Source organism: Oncorhynchus kisutch, unplaced genomic scaffold (genome assembly GCF_002021735.2).
Source record: "Oncorhynchus kisutch isolate 150728-3 unplaced genomic scaffold, Okis_V2 Okis03b-Okis08b_hom, whole genome shotgun sequence".
Taxonomy (NCBI): Eukaryota; Metazoa; Chordata; class Actinopteri; order Salmoniformes; family Salmonidae; genus Oncorhynchus; species Oncorhynchus kisutch.
This window is the reverse complement of record NW_022261980.1, coordinates 978,852-1,002,617: the sequence shown is the minus strand read 5'-3', so window position 1 is coordinate 1,002,617 and position 23,766 is coordinate 978,852. Positions and strand designations below refer to the sequence as shown.

The window sequence follows — 23,766 nt, the reverse complement described above, 5'->3', positions numbered from 1 at the left end:
GTCGGCCCAAATAATACATTTGCTGTCATGTTTATCACTCTATAGGTTAATAATGGATTTGGCCTGTGTGTATTTTCGTTAGTTTTGGCCATGTAGTGTACATGATTACTATGTGGACACCTCGTTGAACATTTAATTCCAAAATCATAGCCATTCATATGGAGTTGGTCCCCCATTTGCTGCTATAACAGCCTTCGCTCTTCTGGGAAGGCTTTCCACTAGATTTTGGAACATTGCTGAGAGGACTTGCTTCCATTCAGCCACAAGAGCATTAGTGAAGTCGGGCTCTGATGTTGGGCGATAGACCTGGCTCCCAAAGGTGTTCGATGGGGTTGAGGTCAGGGCTCTGTGCAGGCCAGTCAAGTTTCTCCTCACCGATCTTGACAAACCATTTCTGTATGGACCTCGCTTTGTGCGCGGGGGCGTTGTCATGCTGTAACAGGAGATGGTAAAGCGTGATCACGTTTCCACTGCTCCAGAGTCCAATGGCAGCGAGCTTTACACCACTCCAGGCAACACTTAGCATTGCGCATGGTGATCTTAGACTTGTGTGCGGCTGCTCGGCCAACAAAACCCTTTTCATGAAGCTCCAGACTAACAGTTATTGTGCTGACGTTGCTTCCAGAGGCAGTTTGTAACTTGGTAGTGAAGTGATTTTTGCAACCTAGGACAGAGGATTTTTACATGCTTGGCCGTCCTGTTCTGTGAGCATGTGTAGCCTAACACTTTGCGGCTGAGCCGTTGCTCCTAGATGTTTCCACTTCACAATAACAGCACTTACAGTGGACTGGGGCAGCTCTAGCAGGGCAGAAATTTGACCAGCTGACTTGTTAAAGGTCACTGAGCTCTTCAGTTGCGGACCATTCTACTGCCAATGTTTGTCTATGGAGATTGCACGGCTGTGTGCTCGACGGGTGTGGCTGAAATATCCAAATCCACTAATTTGAAGGGTTGTCCAGATACACTAAAAGTATGTTATTTATCCAATATAACAATACAATCCTCAGCTGGTTGTTGCTGGAGTAAAACGAGCCCTTTTACAAGCCCATTCATTGCGCAACAATTGCAATCACGTGTTAAAAATACATTTGGTGCACGATTTAAAGAGCTACTATTATTATTTCTCAACTGGTAATTGAAGTGTGCCTCCCATTCAAGTGCAGGAAACGGGCTGTCAGCGCGTCACACACCACTGTACAATGTCAGCTGGAGGCACTATGCATTTTGAAAATGTACTTCATTGTTTGAAACAAGAACGATGTATTTCATATTATGAAGCACGTCTCACCTTGTTTCAAAGTAGCCTATAGGCAAAATCCCACCATGGAAACATGGAGGCAATTATTTCATGAAGACTTCATAGGCGGCTTGTGAATTTGAAGTTCGGGCAAGCTACAATTTATCCTACCATTTCTACTGTTCTGCGCCAGTTATGATTTTCATATGCGCATTTTCACGGAACAGTTTCATTTCAATAATAACGTTTTCCTTTCTCAATGTTTGTCTTGTGGTTAATCGTAACTTTTAATGTTTATCATTTTTATTAAGTCAACTAATGAGAGATCACCAGCCTCAGCAGGCCAGGTACTTCTATGTGTGCCCAGGCACACCCGCTCCCCCTCAACATTATCAGGACAGAGAAACTAGACACATGCTCATTGCTGAAATGGACGACTCCAAACCAATAACAATTAAACAATGTATGATGGTTATGAAATAAACCAAAACCTGTTACTGACAAGTATAGCAGGTTGTGAATTCTGGAACAACCTTTTCACTGTGAGAATGGTGAATTATTGTAGTTAATAAATACATTAACATAAATTAATGTAATCAAATGACAGGGATTAAAGGAACATTTACTACTGGTGACATGTGTAATGGGGAATTGATCAAAAATATCTAAGGGCAAACATTTCACACAATGAAACAATGAATGCGCAGGAATTTGCGGGTGTTGGCTGAGCCATTCTGGAGAGAGACTGGCCTATATCTTCACCACACATCCCTCCCCTTCTTCTTGTCTCAACATAAAACATTACACTCGACACATTATCTTCACACTTATTTCAGATGTGTGTTGCTGACAGCCGTGACTCAGTAATCAGCTGGGCCTGTTGCCAAGCGCGCTGCCCAAATTGCGGGCCTACTAGTTTGTGATGTGAAACAATCCACAGCAATTTTTTTACAGAAGCCAATGATCCTTGATTCCTCTGTGGCTAAGTCACGCTTTCTGGGGATGGATTTTGAGTGATTTGATTTATTTCTGTATAGACAGGAGTTATTATATAATGTTTGCAAATTTCCATTTACTTCCCTATTGGACCCACCACTATGCCATTTCTCTCCTGTTCTATTGGTTTTCATATCAACTTTCTTTCATTGTCCAAAAACCAAAGGCACAATTGTAATCATATTAGCAACCCATAGAATGGTGTTTTCCCAGGTGCTCTGTTTAGAATGGTGTTTTCCCAGGTGCTCTGTTTAGAATGGTGTTTTCCCAGGTGCTCTGTTTAGAATGGTGTTTTCCCAGGTGCTCTGTTTAGAATGGTGTTTTCCCAGGTGCTCTGTTTAGAATGGTGTTTTCCCAGGTGCTCTGTTTAGAATGGTGTTTTCCCAGGTGCTCTGTTTAGAATGGTGTTTTCCCAGGTGCTCTGTTTAGAATGGTGTTTTCCCAGGTGCTCTGTTTAGAATGGTGTTTTCCCAGGTGCTCTGTTTAGAATGGTGTTTTCCCGCAAATTGCATTTTGTCAAATGTTTGAAAATGACATTTTATTGGCTGCCTCATTACATGAGTTGCATGTTCTATTAATAAGATGCATGAATTACCATAATCTGTGATTATGCACCGTGGGTGAGCGCCCAGTGTCATTGTGAGCACCGTGGGTGAGCGCCCAGTGTCATTGTGAGCACCGTGGGTGAGCGCCCAGTGTCATTGTGAGCACCGTGGGTGAGCGCCCAGTGTCATTGTGAGCGCCCAGTGTCATTGTGAGCACCGTGGGTGAGCGCCCAGTGTCATTGTGAGCACCGTGGGTGAACGCCCAGTGTCATTGTGAGCACCATGGGTGAATGCCCAGTGTCATTGTGAGCACCGTGGGTGAGCGCCCAGTGTCATTGTGAGCACCGTGGGTGAATGCCCAGTGTCATTGTGAGCACCGTGGGTGAGCGCCCAGTGTCATTGTGAGCACCGTGGGTGAGCGCCCAGTGTCATTGTGAGCACCGTGGGTGAACGCCCAGTGTCATTGTGAGCACCGTGGGTGAACGCCCAGTGTCATTGTGAGCACCGTGGGTGAACGCCCAGTGTCATTGTGAGCACCGTGGGTGAACGCCCAGTGTCATTGTGAGCACCGTGGGTGAACGCCCAGTGTCATTGTGAGCACCGTGGGTGAACGCCCAGTGTCATTGTGAGCACCGTGGGTGAACGCCCAGTGTCATTGTGAGCACCGTGGGTGAACGCCCAGTGGGTTATACACTGCATATGGGTCCAGTAAATCAAAATCTTCCCTGTCATGTTGTCCGTCGCCACATTTTACACACACACACACACACACCTACCTACCTACCTACCTACCTACCTACCTACCTACCTACCTACCGGCTCTAGTGTTGTTTTCTACAGTTTTTGTCCCTGGTCTAAAGTAGTGTACTATAAAGGGAATAGGATGCCATTTGGGACGCCTGCCATAGTGTGTGTGAAAGGAGAGGGTATAGTTCATGTAAAGCCTATCTGTAGTGGTACACTGATGTGCTGCCATGATTGAGTTAGTCATGGGAAGAATCACTGACATTTGGGATGCCTGTGAGCACGCCCACCCCCACACACAGCAGGGCTCTACAGTACAAGCATTTTACTCACATCTGTGCCTATTTATTTTACTGTGCGACCTGAAATATATATTTAAGAGCACCAGTGCGCCTAGAAAATGTAAGATTCTAGCTTTAATGTCTCAAATATTTTTCATTGCTCCTACATCTATTTGTGTTCGCCTACATTTTTCAACTTAGGTGCTCACGTGCTGCTTGTGAAGAAGGGCAGCCTAGAGCCCTGGTCAGGGTTAACTAGGTGACTCTCCAAGATGGAGCCAGACAGATCCTCCATTATTCAATCACCATTTAACATCTTCACATCCAACAGAGGGTCAATCCAACTGCTGTCAATGGTACATACCTTCATCAATAACATGTTAAAGGCACTCGGGTAGTAAACGTGAGGGGACCTACCTGACTGGGTTGTTCTGTAGGTGACAGCTGTGTATGGTCTGTGTGTATCTTGTGTGTGTCTGCATATAGTGTTTTCTTTGTGTGTGTGTGTGTGTGTGTGTGTTTGCGTGGTGTGTCTGTATTTGCATGGTGTGTAATTGTGTGTGTGTCTGTGTTTGCGTGGTGTGTCTGTGTGTTTGTATTTGCGTGGTGTTTGTCTGTGTGTGTGTCTTTATTTGCTTGGTGTTTGTTTGTCTGTGTCTGTGGTGTGTGTTTGCGCTGTGTTTGTCTCTGGGTGTGTGTGTGGTGTGTGTGTGGGCTGGTATTGTGAACTCAGTCTTCCTGTCTCTATAATATGAATATTAACCTGATGAAATGTGTTAAGTCTTCAGCCAACATCTCTTCTCATGTTACATATAACAGACCTCATTCATACTCCTTCCATTCACTGCATTGTCCCTGATGCCTGGGGCTTGTTGTGTTGCCAACTCTGACTGGTCTGACAGTGCACTCAGCTGTGTGTGAGGCAGGTTTATGTTAGACCACCTAAACACTGGCTGTGAGGGAATATAGGTTGCTATAGGCTGCAGACCAAATGGCCTTTGAAGGCTCTTGTCAAAAGGTAGGCAGACAGGCAGGCAGGCAGGCAGGCAGGCAGGCAGGCAGGCAGGCAGGCAGGCAGAGGCGAGGTGAGAGGTGCTTGGACAGACGTGATGAGCTGAGCGGTTGTTTCTGTTGTATCAGGTTCATGTAGATCGATGACACACACACACCAACGTACAGGTACAGAACAGAGTACAGGTACAGAACAGAGTGGTCTCTCAGTCATGCACACCTCATCTCTCCTCGTGTGTGTGTGTAGGTGAGTAGAGCAGGGCTAGTCTGTGCGTGACGGTGACTGCTTTTAATTCCAGCTGTAATGTTCAGCTGCTGCAGCAATACCTCAACTAGGACTGCTCCTCTCTCCTTCCCTCTCCCTCCTTTTTTCTCTCTCTCTTTTACACACATTATCTCTTCTCCTTTACTTCCTCTTTCTCCTCAACCACTCTCTCTCTCTCCGGTCTTTATCTTTCTCCCTCTACTCTCCTTCTCTTCTTTCTCTCACACAGACACACCACTCTCCTCCCTCTCTCTACAACCCCTCTCCTTCCTCTCTCCTTCCTCTCTCCCTCCTCTCTACAACCTTTCTCTCTCCCTCCTCTCTACAACCTTTCTCTCTCCCTCCTCTCTCCTCCCTCTCTCTCTCCCTCCTCCCTCTCTCTACAACCCCTCTCCTTCCTCTCTCCTTCCTCTCTACAACCTTTCTCTCTCCCTCCTCTCTCTACAACCTCTCTCTTCAGCCTCTATTCGTTCCAGAGTCACTGTGTTGTAAACACCTCTCGCGTCTCACATCCTCTGAAATCTTTCTCAGCACACCTCTCCTTTCACGTGAACAATGCTGCGTCTTTCCATGGAACCAGAAGCCAAACCAGCAGCTGACTAGACTGTGTAGACCTGGAAACATGGCCCTGTTCTAAGAGAACTCATCATTACCTCACCACTAGCCTGAATTAAACATGGAGACTTAGGATGTGTCTCACATGGCACCCTATTCCCTTGCATCCCTATAGACCCTGGTCAAAAGTAGTGCACTATATAGGGAATAGGGTGCCATTTGGGGAGACACACTTTTCTTAGCATGGTGTAGAGAGTGATGTGTGATGGAGGTACAGCTGCTGTACTGTAGCCTCTCTGTCTCTCTGTTTGACTACAGTGCAGTTCACCAGACAGTCTCAGTATGTATATTTACCTACCAGGAGGAGTGGACTGTATATGTAGCCTGGTCCCAGATCTGTTTGACTACAGTGCAGTTCACCAGACAGTCTCAGTATGTCTATTTACCTACCAGGAGGAGTGGACTGTATATGTAGCCTGGTCCCAGATCTGTTTGACTACAGTGCAGTTCACCAGACAGTCTCAGTAGGTATATTTACCTACCAGTAGGAGTGGACTGTATATGTAGCCTGATCCCAGATCTGTTTGACTACAGTGCAGTTCACCAGACAGTCTCAGTATGTATATTTACCTACCAGGAGGAGTGGACTGTATATGTAGCCTGGTCCCAGATCTGTTTGACTACAGTGCAGTTCACCAGACAGTCTCAGTAGATATATTTACCTACCAGGAGGAGTGGACTGTATATGTAGCCTGGTCCCAGATCTGTTTGACTACAGTGCAGTTCACCAGACAGTCTCAGTATGTATATTTACCTACCAGGAGGAGTGGACTGTATATGTAGCCTGGTCCCAGATCTGTTTGACTACAGTGCAGTTCACCAGACAGTCTCAGTATGTATATTTACCTACCAGGAGGAGTGGACTGTATATGTAGCCTGGTCCCAGATCTGTTTGTGCTGTCCTTTCAGCTCTACTGGTCATTGATCTCGAGTGGTGCAGTGGTCTAAGGCACTGCATCTCAGTGTTAGAGGCATCACTACAGATCCTGGTTCGATTCCAGGCTGTATCACAGCCGGCCGTGATTGGGAGTCCCATAGGGTGGCGCACAATTGGCCCAGCGTAGTCCGGTTTAAGGTTTGGCCGGGGTAGGCTGTCTTTGTAAATAATAATTTGTTCTTAACTGACTTGCCTAGTTAAATAAAGGGTCAATTAAAAACATTTTAAAAATTGTCTCAGCAAATTGGTAATATGGCACAATCAGATGTGGGACCAGGCTGCTGTTGTCTTGCATTCTGTTGGATTGACTGAATTGTCTGTCTGTGTGTCTGTCTCCCCTCTCCCAGGCCTATGGTTCAGGCTGTGATATAGTGATCTTGGCCAGTGATTTTGAGTGTGTTCAGATCATCCCTGGGGCTCAAAATGGCAACATCCAGGTGGGCTGTGTCGAGTGCTCCCACCAACTGGGCAGGGTAAGACACGCACGCAGGCACACACGCACGCACACACGCACGCACGCACGTAGTTACAATAATGTTGTGATGACAAATGCAGTTCTGTTCTCTTCTCCTTGCTCTCTTCTTCTGTCCCCTCCTCCCTCCTCCTCTCCTCTCCCCTCCCTCCTCTCCTCCCTCCTCTCTCCTCCCTCCTCCCTCCTCCTCTCCTCCCTCCTCCTCTTCTCCTCTCCTCCCTCCTCCTCTCCTCCCTCCTCCTCTCCTCCTCTCCTCCCTCCTCTCCTCCTCTCCTCCCTCCTCCTCTCCTCCCTCCTCTCCTCCCTCCCCTCCTCCCTCCTCTCCTCCTCCCTCCTCCCTCCTCTCTCCTCCCTCCTCCTCTCCTCCTCTCCTCCCTCCTCCTCTTCTCCTCTCCTCCCTCCTCCTCTCCTCCCTCCTCCTCTCCTCTCTCCTCCCTCCTCCCTCCTCCTCTCCTCCCTCCTCCTCCCTCCCCTCCTCCCTCCTCTCCTCCTCCTCCTCCCTCCCTCCTCCTCTCCTCCTCTCCTCCCTCCTCCCCTCCTCCCTCCTCCTCTCCTCCCTCCTCTCTCCTCCCTCCTCCTCTCCTCCCTCCTCCTCCCTCCTCTCCTCCTCCCTCCTCCTCCCTCCTCCTCTCCTCCCTCCTCCTCTCCTCCCTCCTCCTCTCCTCCCTCCCTCCTCCTCTCCTCTCCTCCCTCCTTCTCTCCTCCCTCCTTCTCTCCTCCCTCCTTCTCTCCTCCCTCCTCTCTCCTCCCTCCTCTCCTTTGACTGCACCATTAACCCTGGTGTGTAAAACTACTGATTAATGTTGGGATATTTAACGTTACTCTGTTTAGATTGCAGCGTCCTATGGGAACACAGTGTGTATCTTTGAACCATTCGCTACCAACCCAAACAAACGCCACAAGGTAAGCAGAGAGACACTGACATTTTATGCTGAATAAACTGCCTTGTGTGTGTGAGAGAGAGAGCATGCCTAGCGTGTGTGTGTGTGTGAGAGAGAGCGAGAGAGCATGCCTAGCGTGTGTGTGTGTGAGAGAGAGCGAGAGAGCATGCCTAGCGTGTGTGTGTGAGAGAGAGAGAGCATGCCTAGCGTGTGTGTGTGTGTGAGAGAGAGCATGCCTAGTGTGTGTGTGTGAGAGAGCATGCCTAGTGTGTGTGAGAGAGAGAGAGCATGCCTAGTGTGTGTGTGCGTGTGAGAGAAAGCATGCCTAGTGTGTGTGTGAGAGAGAGCATGCCTAGTGTGTGTGTGAGAGAGAGCATGCCTAGTGTGTGTATGAGAGAGCATGCCTAGTGTGTGTGTATGTGAGAGAGAGCATGCCTAGTGTCTGTGTGAAAGAGAGCATGCCTAGTGTGTGTGTGTGTGTGAGAGAGAGCATGCCTAGTGTGTGTGTGTGTGTGTGTGAGAGAGAGCATGCCTAGTGTGTGTGTATGTGAGAGAGAGCATGCCTAGTGTCTGTGTGAAAGAGAGCATGCCTAGCGTGTGTGTGTGTGAGAGAGAGAGCATGCCTAGTGTGTGTGTGTGTGAGAGAGAGCATGCCTAGTGTGTGTGTGTGAGAGAGCATGCCTAGTGTGTGTGTGTGTGAGAGAGAGAGCATGCCTAGTGTGTGTGTGCGTGTGAGAGAAAGCATGCCTAGTGTGTGTGTGAGAGAGAGCATGCCTAGTGTGTGTGAGAGAGAGCATGCCTAGTGTGTGTGTATGTGTGAGAGAGCATGCCTAGTGTGTGTGTATGTGAGAGAGAGCATGCCTAGTGTCTGTGTGAAAGAGAGCATGCCTAGTGTGTGTGTGTGAGAGAGAGAGCATGCCTAGTGTGTGTGTGTGTGAGAGAGAGCATGCCTAGTGTGTGTGTGAGAGAGAGCATGCCTAGTGTGTGTGTGTGTGAGAGAGAGCATGCCTAGTGTATGTGTGTGTGTGTGTGTGTGTGTGAGAGAGAGCATGCCTAGTGTGTGTGTGTGTGTGTGAGAGAGAGCATGCCTAGTGTGTGTGTGTGTGTGAGAGAGAGAGCATGCCTAGTGTGTGTGTGTGAGAGAGAGCATGCCTAGTGTGTGTGTGAGAGAGAGAGCATGCCTAGTGTGTGTGTGAGAGAGAGCATGCCTAGTGTGTGTGTGTGAGAGAGAGCATGCCTAGTGTGTGTGAGAGAGAGCATGCCTAGTGTGTGTGTGTGAGAGAGAGCATGCCTTGTGTGTGTGTGTGTGTGTGAGAGAGCATGCCTTGTGTGTGTGTGTGTGTGTGTGTGAGAGAGAGCATGCCTTGTGTGTGTGTGAGAGAGAATGCCTTGTGTGTGTGTGTGTGAGAGAGAGCATGCCTTGTGTGTGTGTGTCAGAGAGAGCATGCCGTGTGTGTGTGTGAGAGAGAGCATGCCTAGTGTGTGTGTGTGTGTGTGTGAGAGAGAGCATGCCTTGTGTGTGTGTGTGAGAGAGAGCATGCCGTGTGTGTGTGTGTGTGAGAGAGAGAGCATGCCTTGTGTGTGTGTGTGAGAGAGAGCATGCCTAGTGTGTGTGTGTGTGTGTGAGAGAGAGCATGCCTTGTGTGTGTGTGTGTGAGAGAGAGCATGCCTATTGTGTGTGTGTGTGTGTGTGTGAGAGCATGCCTAGTGTGTGTGTGTGTGTGTGTGTGTGTGTGTGTGAGAGAGAGAGCATGCCTAGTGTGTGTGTATGTGTGAGAGAGCATGCCTAGTGTGTGTGTATGTGAGAGAGAGCATGCCTAGTGTCTGTGTGAAAGAGAGCATGCCTAGTGTGTGTGTGTGAGAGAGAGAGCATGCCTAGTGTGTGTGTGTGTGAGAGAGAGCATGCCTAGTGTGTGTGTGTGAGAGAGAGCATGCCTAGTGTGTGTGTGTGAGAGAGAGCATGCCTAGTGTGTGTGTGTGAGAGAGAGCATGCCTAGTGTGTGTGTGTGTGAGAGAGAGCATGCCTAGTGTGTGTGTGTGAGAGAGAGCATGCCTAGTGTGTGAGAGAGAGCATGCCTAGTGTGTGTGTGTGTGTGTGAGAGAGAGCATGCCTTGTGTGTGTGTGTGTGTGTGTGAGAGAGAGCATGCCTTGTGTGTGTGTGTGTGTGTGAGAGAGAGCATGCCTTGTGTGTGTGTGTGTGTGTGAGAGAGAGCATGCCTTGTGTGTGTGTGAGAGAGAATGCCTTGTGTGTGTGTGTGAGAGAGAGAGCATGCCTAGTGTGTGTGTGTGAGAGAGAGCATGCCTAGTGTGTGTGTGAGAGAGAGAGCATGCCTAGTGTGTGTGTGAGAGAGAGCATGCCTAGTGTGTGTGTGTGAGAGAGAGCATGCCTAGTGTGTGTGAGAGAGAGCATGCCTAGTGTGTGTGTGTGAGAGAGAGCATGCCTTGTGTGTGTGTGTGTGTGTGAGAGAGCATGCCTTGTGTGTGTGTGTGTGTGTGTGTGAGAGAGAGCATGCCTTGTGTGTGTGTGAGAGAGAATGCCTTGTGTGTGTGTGTGTGAGAGAGAGCATGCCTTGTGTGTGTGTGTCAGAGAGAGCATGCCGTGTGTGTGTGTGAGAGAGAGCATGCCTAGTGTGTGTGTGTGTGTGTGTGAGAGAGAGCATGCCTTGTGTGTGTGTGTGAGAGAGAGCATGCCGTGTGTGTGTGTGTGTGTGAGAGAGAGAGCATGCCTTGTGTGTGTGTGTGAGAGAGAGCATGCCTAGTGTGTGTGTGTGTGTGTGAGAGAGAGCATGCCTTGTGTGTGTGTGTGTGAGAGAGAGCATGCCTATTGTGTGTGTGTGTGTGTGTGAGCATGCCTAGTGTGTGTGTGTGTGTGTGTGTGTGTGTGTGAGAGAGAGAGCATGCCTAGTGTGTGTGTATGTGTGAGAGAGCATGCCTAGTGTGTGTGTATGTGAGAGAGAGCATGCCTAGTGTCTGTGTGAAAGAGAGCATGCCTAGTGTGTGTGTGTGAGAGAGAGAGCATGCCTAGTGTGTGTGTGTGTGAGAGAGAGCATGCCTAGTGTGTGTGTGTGAGAGAGAGCATGCCTAGTGTGTGTGTGTGAGAGAGAGCATGCCTGTGTGTGTGTGTGAGAGAGAGCATGCCTAGTGTGTGTGTGTGTGTGAGAGAGCATGCCTAGTGTGTGTGTGTGAGAGAGAGCATGCCTAGTGTGTGAGAGAGAGCATGCCTAGTGTGGTGTGTGTGTGTGTGAGAGAGAGCATGCCTTGTGTGTGTGTGTGTGTGTGTGAGAGAGAGCATGCCTTGTGTGTGTGTGTGTGTGTGAGAGAGAGCATGCCTTGTGTGTGTGTGTGTGTGTGAGAGAGAGCATGCCTTGTGTGTGTGTGAGAGAGAATGCCTTGTGTGTGTGTGTGTGAGAGAGAGCATGCCGTGTGTGTGTGTGTGAGAGAGAGCATGCCTAGTGTGTGTGTGTGTGTGTGTGTGTGAGAGAGAGCATGCCGTGTGTGAGAGAGAGCATGCCTTGTGTGTGTGTGTGTGTGTGTGTGAGAGAGAGAGCATGCCTTGTGTGTGTGTGTGAGAGAGAGCATGCCTAGTGTGTGTGTGTGTGTGTGAGAGAGAGCATGCCTTGTGTGTGTGTGTGAGAGAGAGCATGCCTAGTGTGTGTGTGTGTGTGTGTGTGTGTGTGTGTGTGTGTGTGTGTGTGTGTGAGAGCATGCCTAGTGTGTGTGTGTGTGTGTGTGAGAGAGAGAGAGCATGCCTAGTGTGTGTGTATGTGTGAGAGAGCATGCCTAGTGTGTGTGTATGTGAGAGAGAGCATGCCTTGTGTGTGTGTGTCAGAGAGAGCATGCCGTGTGTGTGTGTGAGAGAGAGCATGCCTAGTGTGTGTGTGTGTGTGTGTGAGAGAGAGCATGCCTTGTGTGTGTGTGTGAGAGAGAGCATGCCGTGTGTGTGTGTGTGTGAGAGAGAGAGCATGCCTTGTGTGTGTGTGTGAGAGAGAGCATGCCTAGTGTGTGTGTGTGTGTGTGAGAGAGAGCATGCCTTGTGTGTGTGTGTGTGAGAGAGAGCATGCCTATTGTGTGTGTGTGTGTGTGTGAGCATGCCTAGTGTGTGTGTGTGTGTGTGTGTGTGTGTGAGAGAGAGAGCATGCCTAGTGTGTGTGTATGTGTGAGAGAGCATGCCTAGTGTGTGTGTATGTGAGAGAGAGCATGCCTAGTGTCTGTGTGAAAGAGAGCATGCCTAGTGTGTGTGTGTGAGAGAGAGAGCATGCCTAGTGTGTGTGTGTGTGAGAGAGAGCATGCCTAGTGTGTGTGTGTGTGAGAGAGAGCATGCCTAGTGTGTGTGTGTGAGAGAGAGCATGCCTAGTGTGTGTGTGTGAGAGAGAGCATGCCTAGTGTGTGTGTGTGTGTGAGAGAGCATGCCTAGTGTGTGTGTGTGAGAGAGAGCATGCCTAGTGTGTGAGAGAGAGCATGCCTAGTGTGTGTGTGTGTGTGTGAGAGAGAGCATGCCTTGTGTGTGTGTGTGTGTGTGTGAGAGAGAGCATGCCTTGTGTGTGTGTGTGTGTGTGAGAGAGAGCATGCCTTGTGTGTGTGTGTGTGTGTGAGAGAGAGCATGCCTTGTGTGTGTGTGAGAGAGAATGCCTTGTGTGTGTGTGTGTGAGAGAGAGCATGCCGTGTGTGTGTGTGTGAGAGAGAGCATGCCTAGTGTGTGTGTGTGTGTGTGTGAGAGAGAGCATGCCGTGTGTGAGAGAGAGCATGCCTTGTGTGTGTGTGTGTGTGTGTGTGAGAGAGAGAGCATGCCTTGTGTGTGTGTGTGAGAGAGAGCATGCCTAGTGTGTGTGTGTGTGTGTGAGAGAGAGCATGCCTTGTGTGTGTGTGTGAGAGAGAGCATGCCTAGTGTGTGTGTGTGTGTGTGTGTGTGTGTGTGTGTGTGTGTGTGTGTGTGAGAGCATGCCTAGTGTGTGTGTGTGTGTGTGTGTGTGAGAGAGAGAGAGCATGCCTAGTGTGTGTGTATGTGTGAGAGAGCATGCCTAGTGTGTGTGTATGTGAGAGAGAGCATGCCTAGTGTCTGTGTGAAAGAGAGCATGCCTAGTGTGTGTGTGTGAGAGAGAGAGCATGCCTATTGTGTGTGTGTGTGAGAGAGAGCATGCCTAGTGTGTGTGTGAGAGAGAGCATGCCTAGTGTGTGTGTGTGTGAGAGAGAGCATGCCTAGTGTGTGTGTGTGTGTGAGAGAGAGCATGCCTAGTGTGTGTGTGAGAGAGAGCATGCCTAGTGTGTGTGTGTGTGTGAGAGAGAGCATGCCTAGTGTGTGTGTGTGAGAGAGAGCATGCCTAGTGTGTGTGTGTGTGAGAGAGAGCATGCCTAGTGTGTGTGTGTGAGAGAGAGCATGCCTAGTGTGTGTGTGTGTGTGTGAGAGAGAGCATGCCTTGTGTGTGTGTGTGTGTGTGAGAGAGAGCATGCCTTGTGTGTGTGTGTGTGTGTGAGAGAGAGCATGCCTTGTGTGTGTGTGTGTGTGTGAGAGAGAGCATGCCTTGTGTGTGTGTGAGAGAGAATGCCTTGTGTCTGTGTGTGTGAGAGAGAGCATGCCTTGTGTGTGTGTGTCAGAGAGAGCATGCCGTGTGTGTGTGTGAGAGAGAGCATGCCTAGTGTGTGTGTGTGTGTGAGAGAGAGCATGCCTTGTGTGTGTGTGTGAGAGAGAGCATGCCTTGTGTGTGTGTGTGTGTGTGTGTGTGTGAGAGAGAGAGCATGCCTTGTGTGTGTGTGTGAGAGAGAGCATGCCTTGTGTGTGTGTGTGAGAGAGAGCATGCCTAGTGTGTGTGTGTGTGTGAGAGAGAGCATGCCTTGTGTGTGTGTGTGAGAGAGAGCATGCCTAGTGTGTGTGTGTGTGTGTGTGTGTGTGTGTGTGTGTGTGAGAGCATGCCTAGTGTGTGTGTGTGTGTGTGTGTGTGTGTGTGTGTGTGTGTGTGTGTGTGTGAGAGAGAGAGCATGCCTAGTGTGTGAGAGAGAGCATGCCTAGTGTGTGTGTGTGTGTGTGAGAGAGAGCATGCCTAGTGTGTGTGTGTGTGAGAGAGCATGCCGTGTGTGTGTGTGTGTGTGTGTGTGAGAGAGAGCATGCCTAGTGTGTGTGTGTGTGTGTGTGTGTGTGTGTGTGTGTGTGTGTGTGTGTGAGAGAGAGCATGCCTAGTGTGTGTGTGTGTGTGTGAGAGAGAGCATGCCTAGTGTGTGTGTGTGTGTGTGTGTGTGTGTGTATTGCTGCATTGAGAGTTCCACTGTGTTTTAACTGCTTCATTACTGTTCTGCTGTGTGATTTTATCAACCCTGAATATTCTGTTCAAGGTGTGAGTTGTGTGTGGCTGTATGCCTGTATTAACAGTGGCTGGTGCCTGAGCATGTAGCTTATTATAGTTGCCTGTCTGTGCATGTGTTGAATAACTATCTCTCTCTCTTTCTCGCCTCTCTTTCTCGCCTCTCTCTCTCCTCTTGCTCGCTCTTCTCTCTCCTCTTGCTCGCTCCTCTCTCTCCTCTTGCTCGCTCCTCTCTCTCCTCTTGCTCGCTCCTCTCTCTCCTCTCGCTCGCTCGCCCCTCTCTCTCCTCTCTCGCTGCTCTCACTCTCTCGCCCCTCTCTCTCTCTGGCTCATCTCTCTCTCGCTCGATCCCTCTCTCTCCTCTCGCTCGCCCCTCTCTCTCGCTCCTCTCTCGCCTCTCTCGCTGCTCTCACTCCCTCGCCCCTCTCTCTCTCTGGCTCATCTCTCTCTCCCTCGCCCCTATCTCTCTCTTGCCGCTCTCTCTCTCGCCGCTCTCTCTCTCGCCTCTCTCTCTCGCCGCTCTCTCTCTCGCCTCTCTCGCCTCTCTCTCTCTCGCCCCTCTCACTCTCTCGCCCCTCTCTCTCTCTGGCTCATCTCTCTCTCGCCTCTCTCTCTCTCTCTCTCTATCTCTCTCTCTCCCTCGCCCCTCTCTCTCTCTCGCCGCTTTCTCTCTTGCCTCTCTCGCCGTTCTCTCTCGCCTCTCTCGCCGTTCTCTCTCTCGCCTCTCTCTCTCTCGCCCCTCTCTCTCTGGCTCATCTCTCTCTCGCCTCTCTCTCCCTCGCCTCTCTCTCGCCCCTCTCTCTCTCGCCTCTCTCTCTCTCCCCTCTCACTCTCTCACCCCTCTCTCTCTCTGGCTCATCTCTCTCTCGCCTCTCTCTCTCTCTCTCTATCTCCCTCGCCCCTCTCTCTCTCTCTCGCCGCTCTCACTCTCTTCTTCCCACCTCTCCCCTCATTCTCTCTTTCCACTGAATATGGTCTCCTCCTGTGTCCCTCTCCCTACACCTCTCTATTCCCCCTCTCCTTCTGTCTGTGCCATTAACAGCAGCTTAACTACCAGTGGAGAAAGACAGGACAGTTCTTCCTAAATGCTATCACCTATAACCTGGCCTGGGACCCACAAGGTAACGCCTCCTGACTAACTGCTGTGTGTCTGTGTCTGCGTGTACAGTAAGTATCTGTTTGGAACTGTCACATGCGGCGAATACAACAGGTGTAGTAGACCCTTAACCAACAATGCAGTTTAAAGAATACAACAGGTGTAGTAGACCCTTAACCAACAATGCAGTTTAAAGAATACAACAGGTGTAGTAGACCCTTAACCAACAATGCAGTTTAAAGAATACAACAGGTGTAGTAGACCCTTAACCAACAATGCAGTTTAAAGAATACAACAGGTGTAGTAGACCCTTAACCAACAATGCAGTTTAAAGAATACAACAGGTGTAGTAGACCCTTAACCAACAATGCAGTTTAAAGAATACAACAGGTGTAGTAGACCCTTAACCAACAATGCAGTTTAAAGAATACAACAGGTGTAGTAGACCCTTAACCAACAATGCAGTTTAAAGAATACAACAGGTGTAGTAGACCCTTAACCAACAATGCAGTTTAAAGAATACAACAGGTGTAGTAGACCCTTAACCAACAATGCAGTTTAAAGAATACAACAGGTGTAGTAGACCTCACTGTGACATTCTTACTTACAAGCCCTTAACCAACAATGCAGTTTAAAGAATACAACAGGTGTAGTAGACCTCACCGTGACATTCTTACTTACAAGCCCTTAACCAACAATGCAGTTTAAAGAATACAACAGGTGTAGTAGACCTCACTGTGACATTCTTACTTACAAGCCCTTAACCAACAATGCAGTTTAAAGAAAAATACGAGTGAAGAAAATATTTACTAAATAAACTAAAGTCCAAATAAATCAATAATAATAATAATGAGGAGGCCATATAAAGTGGGTACCGGTACCAAGTCAATGTGCGGGGAACAGGTAACCATGTAGCTGTTTAACCATGTGCATGTGTCCTGTAGGGAACCGTATTCTGGCAGCTACAGAGCACCTGCAGCTGTGGGCCCCTCCGTCAGCAGACACACTGATAGAGGAGGAGGAAGGACCCGTGACCGATGACAAACCTCACCCTGCCCTCAACGACTGGAAGTGTGTTTGGCAGTGCAAGTGAGTGACAGGAGCTGTGTGTGGTGCTTTTCAAGTGTTTAGGAGACATCAGGCCTGTAGACCATTAGAGCTCTATAAAGGTAGTCAGCAACATGACGTAGTGGACATATCAGGCCTGTAGACCGTTAGAGCTCTTTAAAGGTAGTCAGCAACATGACGTAGTGGACATATCAGGCCTGTAGACCGTTAGAGCTCTTTAAAGGTAGTCAGCAACATGACGTAGTGGACATATCAGGCCTGTAGACCGTTAGAGCTCTTTAAAGGTAGTCAGCAACATGACGTAGTGGACATATCAGGCCTGTAGACCGTTAGAGCTCTTTAAAGGTAGTCAGCAACATGACGTAGTGGACATATCAGGCCTGTAGACCGTTAGAGCTCTTTAAAGGTAGTCAGCAACATGACGTAGTGGACATATCAGGCCTGTAGACCATTAGAGCTCTTTAAAGGTAGTCAGCAACATGACGTAGTGGACATATCAGGTCTGTAGACCGTTAGAGCTCTTTAAAGGTAGTCAGCAACATGACGTAGTGGACATATCAGGCCTGTAGACATATCAGGCCTGTAGACCGTTAGAGCTCTTTAAAGGTAGTCAGCAACATGACGTAGTTGACAAATCAGGCCTGTAGACAGTTAGAGCTCTTTAAAGGTAGTCTCAGCAACATGACGTAGTTGACATCAGGCCTGTAGACATATCAGGCCTGTAGACATATCAGGCCTGTAGACATATCAGGCCTGTAGACATATCAGGCCTGTAGACATATCAGGCCTGTAGACATATCAGGCCTGTAGACCGTTAGAGCTCTTTAAAGGTAGTCTCAGCAACATGACGTAGTGGACATATCAGGCCTGTAGACTGTTAGAGCTCTTTAAAGGTAGTCAGCAACATGACGTAGTGGACATATCAGGCCTGTAGACCGTTAGAGCTCTTTAAAGGTAGTCTCAGCAACATGACGTAGTGGACATATCAGGTCTGTAGACCGTTAGAGCTCTTTAAAGGTAGTCAGCAACATGACGTAGTGGACATATCAGGACTGTAGACCGTTAGAGCTCTTTAAAGGTAGTCAGCAACATGACGTAGTGGACATATCAGGCCTGTAGACCGTTAGAGCTCTTTAAAGGTAGTCAGCAACATGACGTAGTGGACATATCAGGCCTGTAGACATATCAGGCCTGTAGACCGTTAGAGCTCTTTATTCTTTCCATAACCAAAGATATTCTATTTTCAGCTGTTTGAAGCTGGTGTACAGAACCCAAAGTAAAAGTTAAGCACAGGAAGCATATAAAACAGATCTACCGTTTCTTAGACTTGCTTTCAATGAGAATGACATATCTTTAACTCATATTTCTATGTTAATTTAGTGGACTTATCCAAAAAGTGACACTGCAGCTTTAAAGGTAGACTCAGCGACATGATGTAGATGCAGAACGTAAACGGCATAATGGGTACATTTCTGCAGTGACTGCGCCTGGCAACGTCATTTAACTGAGTACCTTTTAAAACAGGGAGATGTTTGACACATAAACAGCGATAAGCAGCTGATACTGACTCAGCATGTTGGTGTGTGACTGTCCTGGAATGGGGAAGTGAGAGTGAAAGGGTTTCCCAACATGTCAGTCAGTCAGTCTACTGAAAGCACCCGGTCAGAGCTCCTAGTCTGTGGTTGGTGTTTGTGTTCTCTGTGCTCTCCTCTCCTAGTGATCTACAACTGTTCACTGTCTTTATCCATTTAACTCTCATTGTCATTCAAATGTACAGGTAACTGTCAAAATAAAACAAACACCTGAGAAAATGAGGGATACAAAGTCAATTGAAAGCAGGTGCTTCCACACAGGTGTGGTTCCTGAGTTAATTAAGCAATGAACATCCCATCATGCTTAGGGTCATGTATAAAATGCTGGGCGGGACATTATTTTGGCTACCATGGCTATGACCCATAGGATGACAATGCCCCCCATCCACAGAGCACGGGTGGTCACTGAATGGTTTGGTCACTGAATGGTTTGGTCACTGAATGGTTTGGTCACTGAATGGTTTGATGAGCATGAAAACGATGTAAACCAGATGCCATGGCCGTCTCAGTCACCAGATCTCAACACAATTGAACACTAATGAGAGATTCTGAAGCAGCACCTGAGACAGCGTTTTTCATCACCATCAATAAAACATAACATTTTGGAATTGTACATAAACAAACTTTCAATATTAAAATCAAGTCATGTATTGAAAAAGTGTAAAATGGGGAAGCACCTTTTTGAGGTAAAAACTGTAAACATTATGTTGTGGAAGAAGTGAGTGGTGTTTGCTGTTTTACTGAGTTTCCCATAGAGAAGTGAAAGCAGCTGAACTGTTGCTCTCTATCTCTCTGTCTATCTCTCTGTCTATCTCTCTGTCTATCTCTCTGTCTATCTCTCTGTCTATCTCTCTGTCTATCTCTCTGTCTATCTCTCTGTCTATCTCTCTGTCTATCTCTCTGTCTATCTCTCTGTCTATCTCTCTGTCTATCTCTCTGTCTATCTCTCTGTCTATCTCTCTGTCTATCTCTCTGTCTATCTCTCTGTCTATCTCTCTGTCTATCTCTCTGTCTATCTCTCTGTCTATCTCTCTGTCTATCTCTCTGTCTATCTCTGTCTATCTCTCTGTCTCTCAGTTCAATTCAAGGGGCTTTATTGGCATGGGAAACATGTGTTAACATTGCCAAAGCAAGTGAGGTAGATAATATATAAAGTGAAATAAACAATAAAATTAACAGTAAACATTACACATACAGAAGTTTCAAAACAATAAAGACAATCCAAATGTCATATTATATATATACAGTGTTTTAAAATGTACAAATGGTTAAAGGACACAAGATAAAATAAATAAGCATAAATGTGGGTTGTATTTACAATGGTGTTTGTTCTTCACTTCTTCTTTCTCTCTCTCTCTCTCTGTCTATCTCTCTCGCCCTGTCTGTCTCTCTCTGTCTCTCTCTGTCTCTCTCTGTCTCTCTCTGTCTCTCTCTGTCTCTCTCTGTCTCTCTCTGTCTCTCTCTGTCTCTCTCTGTCTCTCTCTGTCTCTCTCTGTCTCCCGGTCTGTCTGTCTGTCTCTCTCTCTCTCTCTCTCTCTCTCTCTCTCTCTCTCTATCTATCTATCTCTCCCCCTCTCCAGGACTGCTATGTCTGTTCACATCACCAAGTGGTCTCCTGATGGGGAATACTTTGCAACAGCCGGCAAGGTACACTCACTCGAAAGCTAACATTTTACAGGCCATATCTTGTTTCCATATACTGTCAATATCCCAATCATGTCATACATGTTTTCTACTTCCTCATGTTGATTCTCCTGTAACACCTGTAGAGTAATAAACACATAGTAATGTGCCATCTGGACTTTGTGATAGCTTATTCAGTATCAAGTGTAGCCATTGTGCTTGGTACTGCACTAACCATTGCGTGTGTGTGTCTGTCTCACCTGTGTGTTTCTCTGTCTAGGATGACTGTCTGTTGAAGGTGTGGTACCCCACCACTGGGTGGCGCTCTGCTGTGGTGCTCCCAGACCTCCCAGATAAGAAAGGCCCTCAGGTCCACTTCTCCTTTATATACCTGGCCCACCCCCGCTCTGTCACCGGCCTGTCTTGGAGGAAGACCAGCAAATACATGCCCAAGTCAGAACACACACACACACACAAAACACACACAAAACACACACAAACACACAAAGGACCAAACACACACACAAACACACACACACACAAACACACACACACATTTTAAATGGAGAAAAAACATAAGTCAAGCTGATTGTAAATTATAATCTGTTGTATAGATTCAGCTTTATGTTTCTGAATGTCTCAATCCCATCCTAATGGAAAGATTTTGGGCTTTACTAAACTGTCAATCATCAATGTAAAATGATGTTCTGTGTGTCTCTCATTCTCCCTCTTGCTCCCCCTGCCTCTGCTCTCCAGGGGTAGTGTGTGTAATGTGTTGTTGACGTCGTGTGAGGACGGTGTGTGTAGGTTGTGGTCTGAGACGGTGCTGCCAGAGGACAGTATCCTGGGTGGTCAGATCACTGAGAACACATACAGCTCCAGCCTGCCAGGCCTGGGGGGCAAGGACAAGATACAACACGCCCTGGAGGTAAAGACAACACAGTACACACACACATGCACACACACACACATACACACACACACATGCACACACACACATGCACACGCACACACATGCACACACACACACACATGCACACACAGACATGCACACACACACACACACGTAAACTCGCACGCACACATGCACGCGCACACGTACACACATGCACACACACACACATACACACCCGCAAACACACACACATGCACACACACAAAATGTGTTCTTCAAACAAACTTTGTGGTTGTCATTTTGGATGTACACTTTATTAGTTAGTCATTTTAAAAAGGCACAGAGATGTAGAACAGATTGATATTGTTGGATTTTAGCTTGAAATCTACTTATTCATGTTAGCATACGAGAACTTATTGATGACTTTACGTGTATAATGAATGTATATGTATAATGAATGTATATGTGGGGGTCAGTGGAAGGTGGATAAGAACTAGGTGTGTGGAAAGTTACTGAATGAGACAAGAGGGGGAGGCAGGAAAGGTACATTCTGTCTAACATGTTATTGTTAAATCTCATGGATCCTATGGAGGGAGGCAAAGGGTAACAGTCTGGTTTCAGTCACTGATAAGGTAGGACAGCCGTGGAGGAGGGAGGCAAAGGGTAACAGTCTGGTTTCAGTCACTGATAAGGTAGGACAGCCGTGGAGGAGGGAGGCAAAGGGTAACAGCCTGGTTTCAGTCACTGATAAGGTAGGACAGCCGTGGAGGAGGGAGGCAAAGGGTAACAGTCTGCTTTCAGTCACTGATAAGGTAGGACAGCCGTGGTGGAGGGAGGCAAAGGGTAACAGTCTGGTTTCAGTCACTGATAAGGTAGGACAGCCGTGGAGGAGGGAGGCAAAGGGTAACAGTCTGGTTTCAGTCACTGATAAGGTAGGACAGCCGTGGAGGAGGGAGGAATTTGACCCGAGGTCAGATGAGGTGACAAGGATCAGTCCTATTACACACAATGACAACAACAATAAGAGGAACCAATTAAGTTCCTGGCAACAGAGATGGATTACCTGTCTAGATGTCAAGGAGTTGACTCCTCCTAGTAGGAGGGAATAAATATATGTGCTTGGTAAACAAGTCTTTGTCTTTGCAGCTGTTTGACCCAGTGGCGGAGTAAACTTGTTTTGAGATTTTCCTAGTGATTCCTTTGAGTTTGTACTCTGTTTGTTTAGAACCTAACAGTATGAAGGGTGTCAATAACATGATGCTTCTCTTCCTTTCCCACCTCCTGCCCTGTCATTGGTCCTCCCCGTGCCTGTCCTCTCATTGTCCAGTCGATGAGCCACCTGAAGCACCTGCGTCGTGGTCGTCGGAGGTCGTCTGCTCTGGTGTCTCACACTGAGTTGCTGCCGTCTCAGATGGGGACCCACGAGACACACACACACCGCCACATCTCTCACCACGCTAACGCTCTCTGTCATTTCCACATCTCTGCCAGCATCAACCCTGCCACGGGTACGTAGCCCACACACACATCACACACACACTGCATCAGACATACATATACACTTATACTCAAGTCAGAAGTTTACATCCACTTAGGTTGGGGTCATTAAAACTAGTTTTTCAACCACTCCACAGATTTCTTGTTAACAAACTCTAGTTTTGGCAAGTCGGTTAGGATATCTACTTTGTGCATGACACAAGTAATTTTTCCAACAATTGTTTACAGACAGATTATTTCACTTATAATTCACTGTTATCACAACTCCAGTGGGTCAGAAGTTTACATACATTAAGTCGACTGTGCCTTTAAACCGCTTGGAAAATTCCAGAAAATTATGTCATGGCTTTAGAAGCTTCTGATAGACTAATTGACATAATTTGAGTCAATTGGAGGTGTACCTGTGGATGTATATCAAGGTCTACCTTCAAACTCAGTGCCTCTTTGCTTGACATCATGGGAAAATCAAAATAAATCAGCCAAGACCTCAGAAAACAAATTGTAGACATCTACAAGGCTGGTTCATCCTTGGGAGCAATTTCCAAACACCTGAAGGAACCACGTTCATCTGTACAAACAATAGTACGTAAGTATAAACACCATGGGACCACGCAGCCGTCATACCGCTCAGGAAGGAGACGCGTTCTGTCTCCTAGAGATGAACGTACTTTGGTACGAAAAGTGCAAATCAATCCCAGAACAACAGCAAAGGACCTTGTGAAGATGCTGGAGGAAACGGGTACAAAAGTATCTATATCCACAGTAAAACGAGTCCTACAGTGGGGCAAAAAAGTATTTAGTCAGCCACCAATTGTGCAAGTTTTCCTACTTAAATAGATGAGAGGCCTGTAATTTTCATCATAGGTACACTTCACTTCAACTATGACGGACAAAATGATTAAAAGAATTCCAGAAAATCACATTGTAGGACTTTTAATGAATTTATTTGCAAATTATGGTGGAAAATAAGTATTTGGTCAAAAACAAAAGTTTATCTCAATACTTTGTTATATACCATTTGTTGGCAATGACAGAGGTCAAACATTTTCTGTAAGTCTTCACAAGGTTTTCACACACTGTTGCTGGTATTTTGGCCCATTCCTCCATGCAGATCTCCTCTAGAGCAGTGATGTTTTGGGGCTGTTGCTGGGCAACACGGACTTTCAACTCCCTCCAAAGATTTTCTATGGGGTTGAGATCTGGAGACTGGCTAGGCCACTCCAGGACCTTGAAATGCTTATTACGTAGCCACTCCTTCGTTGCCCGGGTGGTGTGTTTGGGATCATTGTCATGCTGAAAGACCCAGCCACGTTTCATCTTCAATGCCCTTGCTGATGGAAGGAGGTTTTCACTCAAAATCTCACGATACATGGCCCCATTCATTCTTTCCTTTACACGGATCAGTCATCCTGGTCCCTTTGCAGAAAAACAGCTCCAAAGCATGATGTTTCCACCCCCATGCTTCCACCCCCAGTAGGTATGGTGTTCTTTGGATGCAAATCAGCATTCTTTGTCCTACAAACACGACAAGTTGAGTTTTCACCAAAAAGTTAGATTTTGGTTTCATCTGACCATATGACATTCTCCCAATCTTCTTCTGGATCATCCAAATGCTCTCTAGCAAAACTTCAGATGGGCCTGGACATGTACTGGCTTAAGCAGGGGGACACGTCTGGCACTGCAGGATTTGAGTCCCTGGCGGCGTAGTGTGTTACTG

The 23,766-nt window shown here is 47.5% G+C and overlaps 1 protein-coding gene across 10 annotated transcripts in view; it reads left to right on the top strand.

The window, feature by feature from the left end:
• LOC109877903 (dmX-like protein 2) overlaps positions 1-23,766 on the top strand; it is a 104,190-nt gene that overhangs the window by 7,714 nt on the left and 72,710 nt on the right. For 9 of the 10 annotated variants that reach the window (XM_031812350.1, XM_031812347.1, XM_031812353.1 and 6 more), the window contains exons 2-9: positions 6,979-7,104; positions 7,935-8,006; positions 15,321-15,399; positions 16,319-16,463; positions 19,615-19,681; positions 19,938-20,110; positions 20,414-20,585; positions 21,880-22,060. In XM_031812350.1, coding sequence (XP_031668210.1) covers positions 6,979-7,104; positions 7,935-8,006; positions 15,321-15,399; positions 16,319-16,463; positions 19,615-19,681; positions 19,938-20,110; positions 20,414-20,585; positions 21,880-22,060 — 1,015 coding nt within the window. The remainder of the gene's footprint in view (positions 1-6,978; positions 7,105-7,934; positions 8,007-15,320; positions 15,400-16,318; positions 16,464-19,614; positions 19,682-19,937; positions 20,111-20,413; positions 20,586-21,879; positions 22,061-23,766) is intronic. The other variant, XM_031812345.1, reaches the window with a different exon arrangement.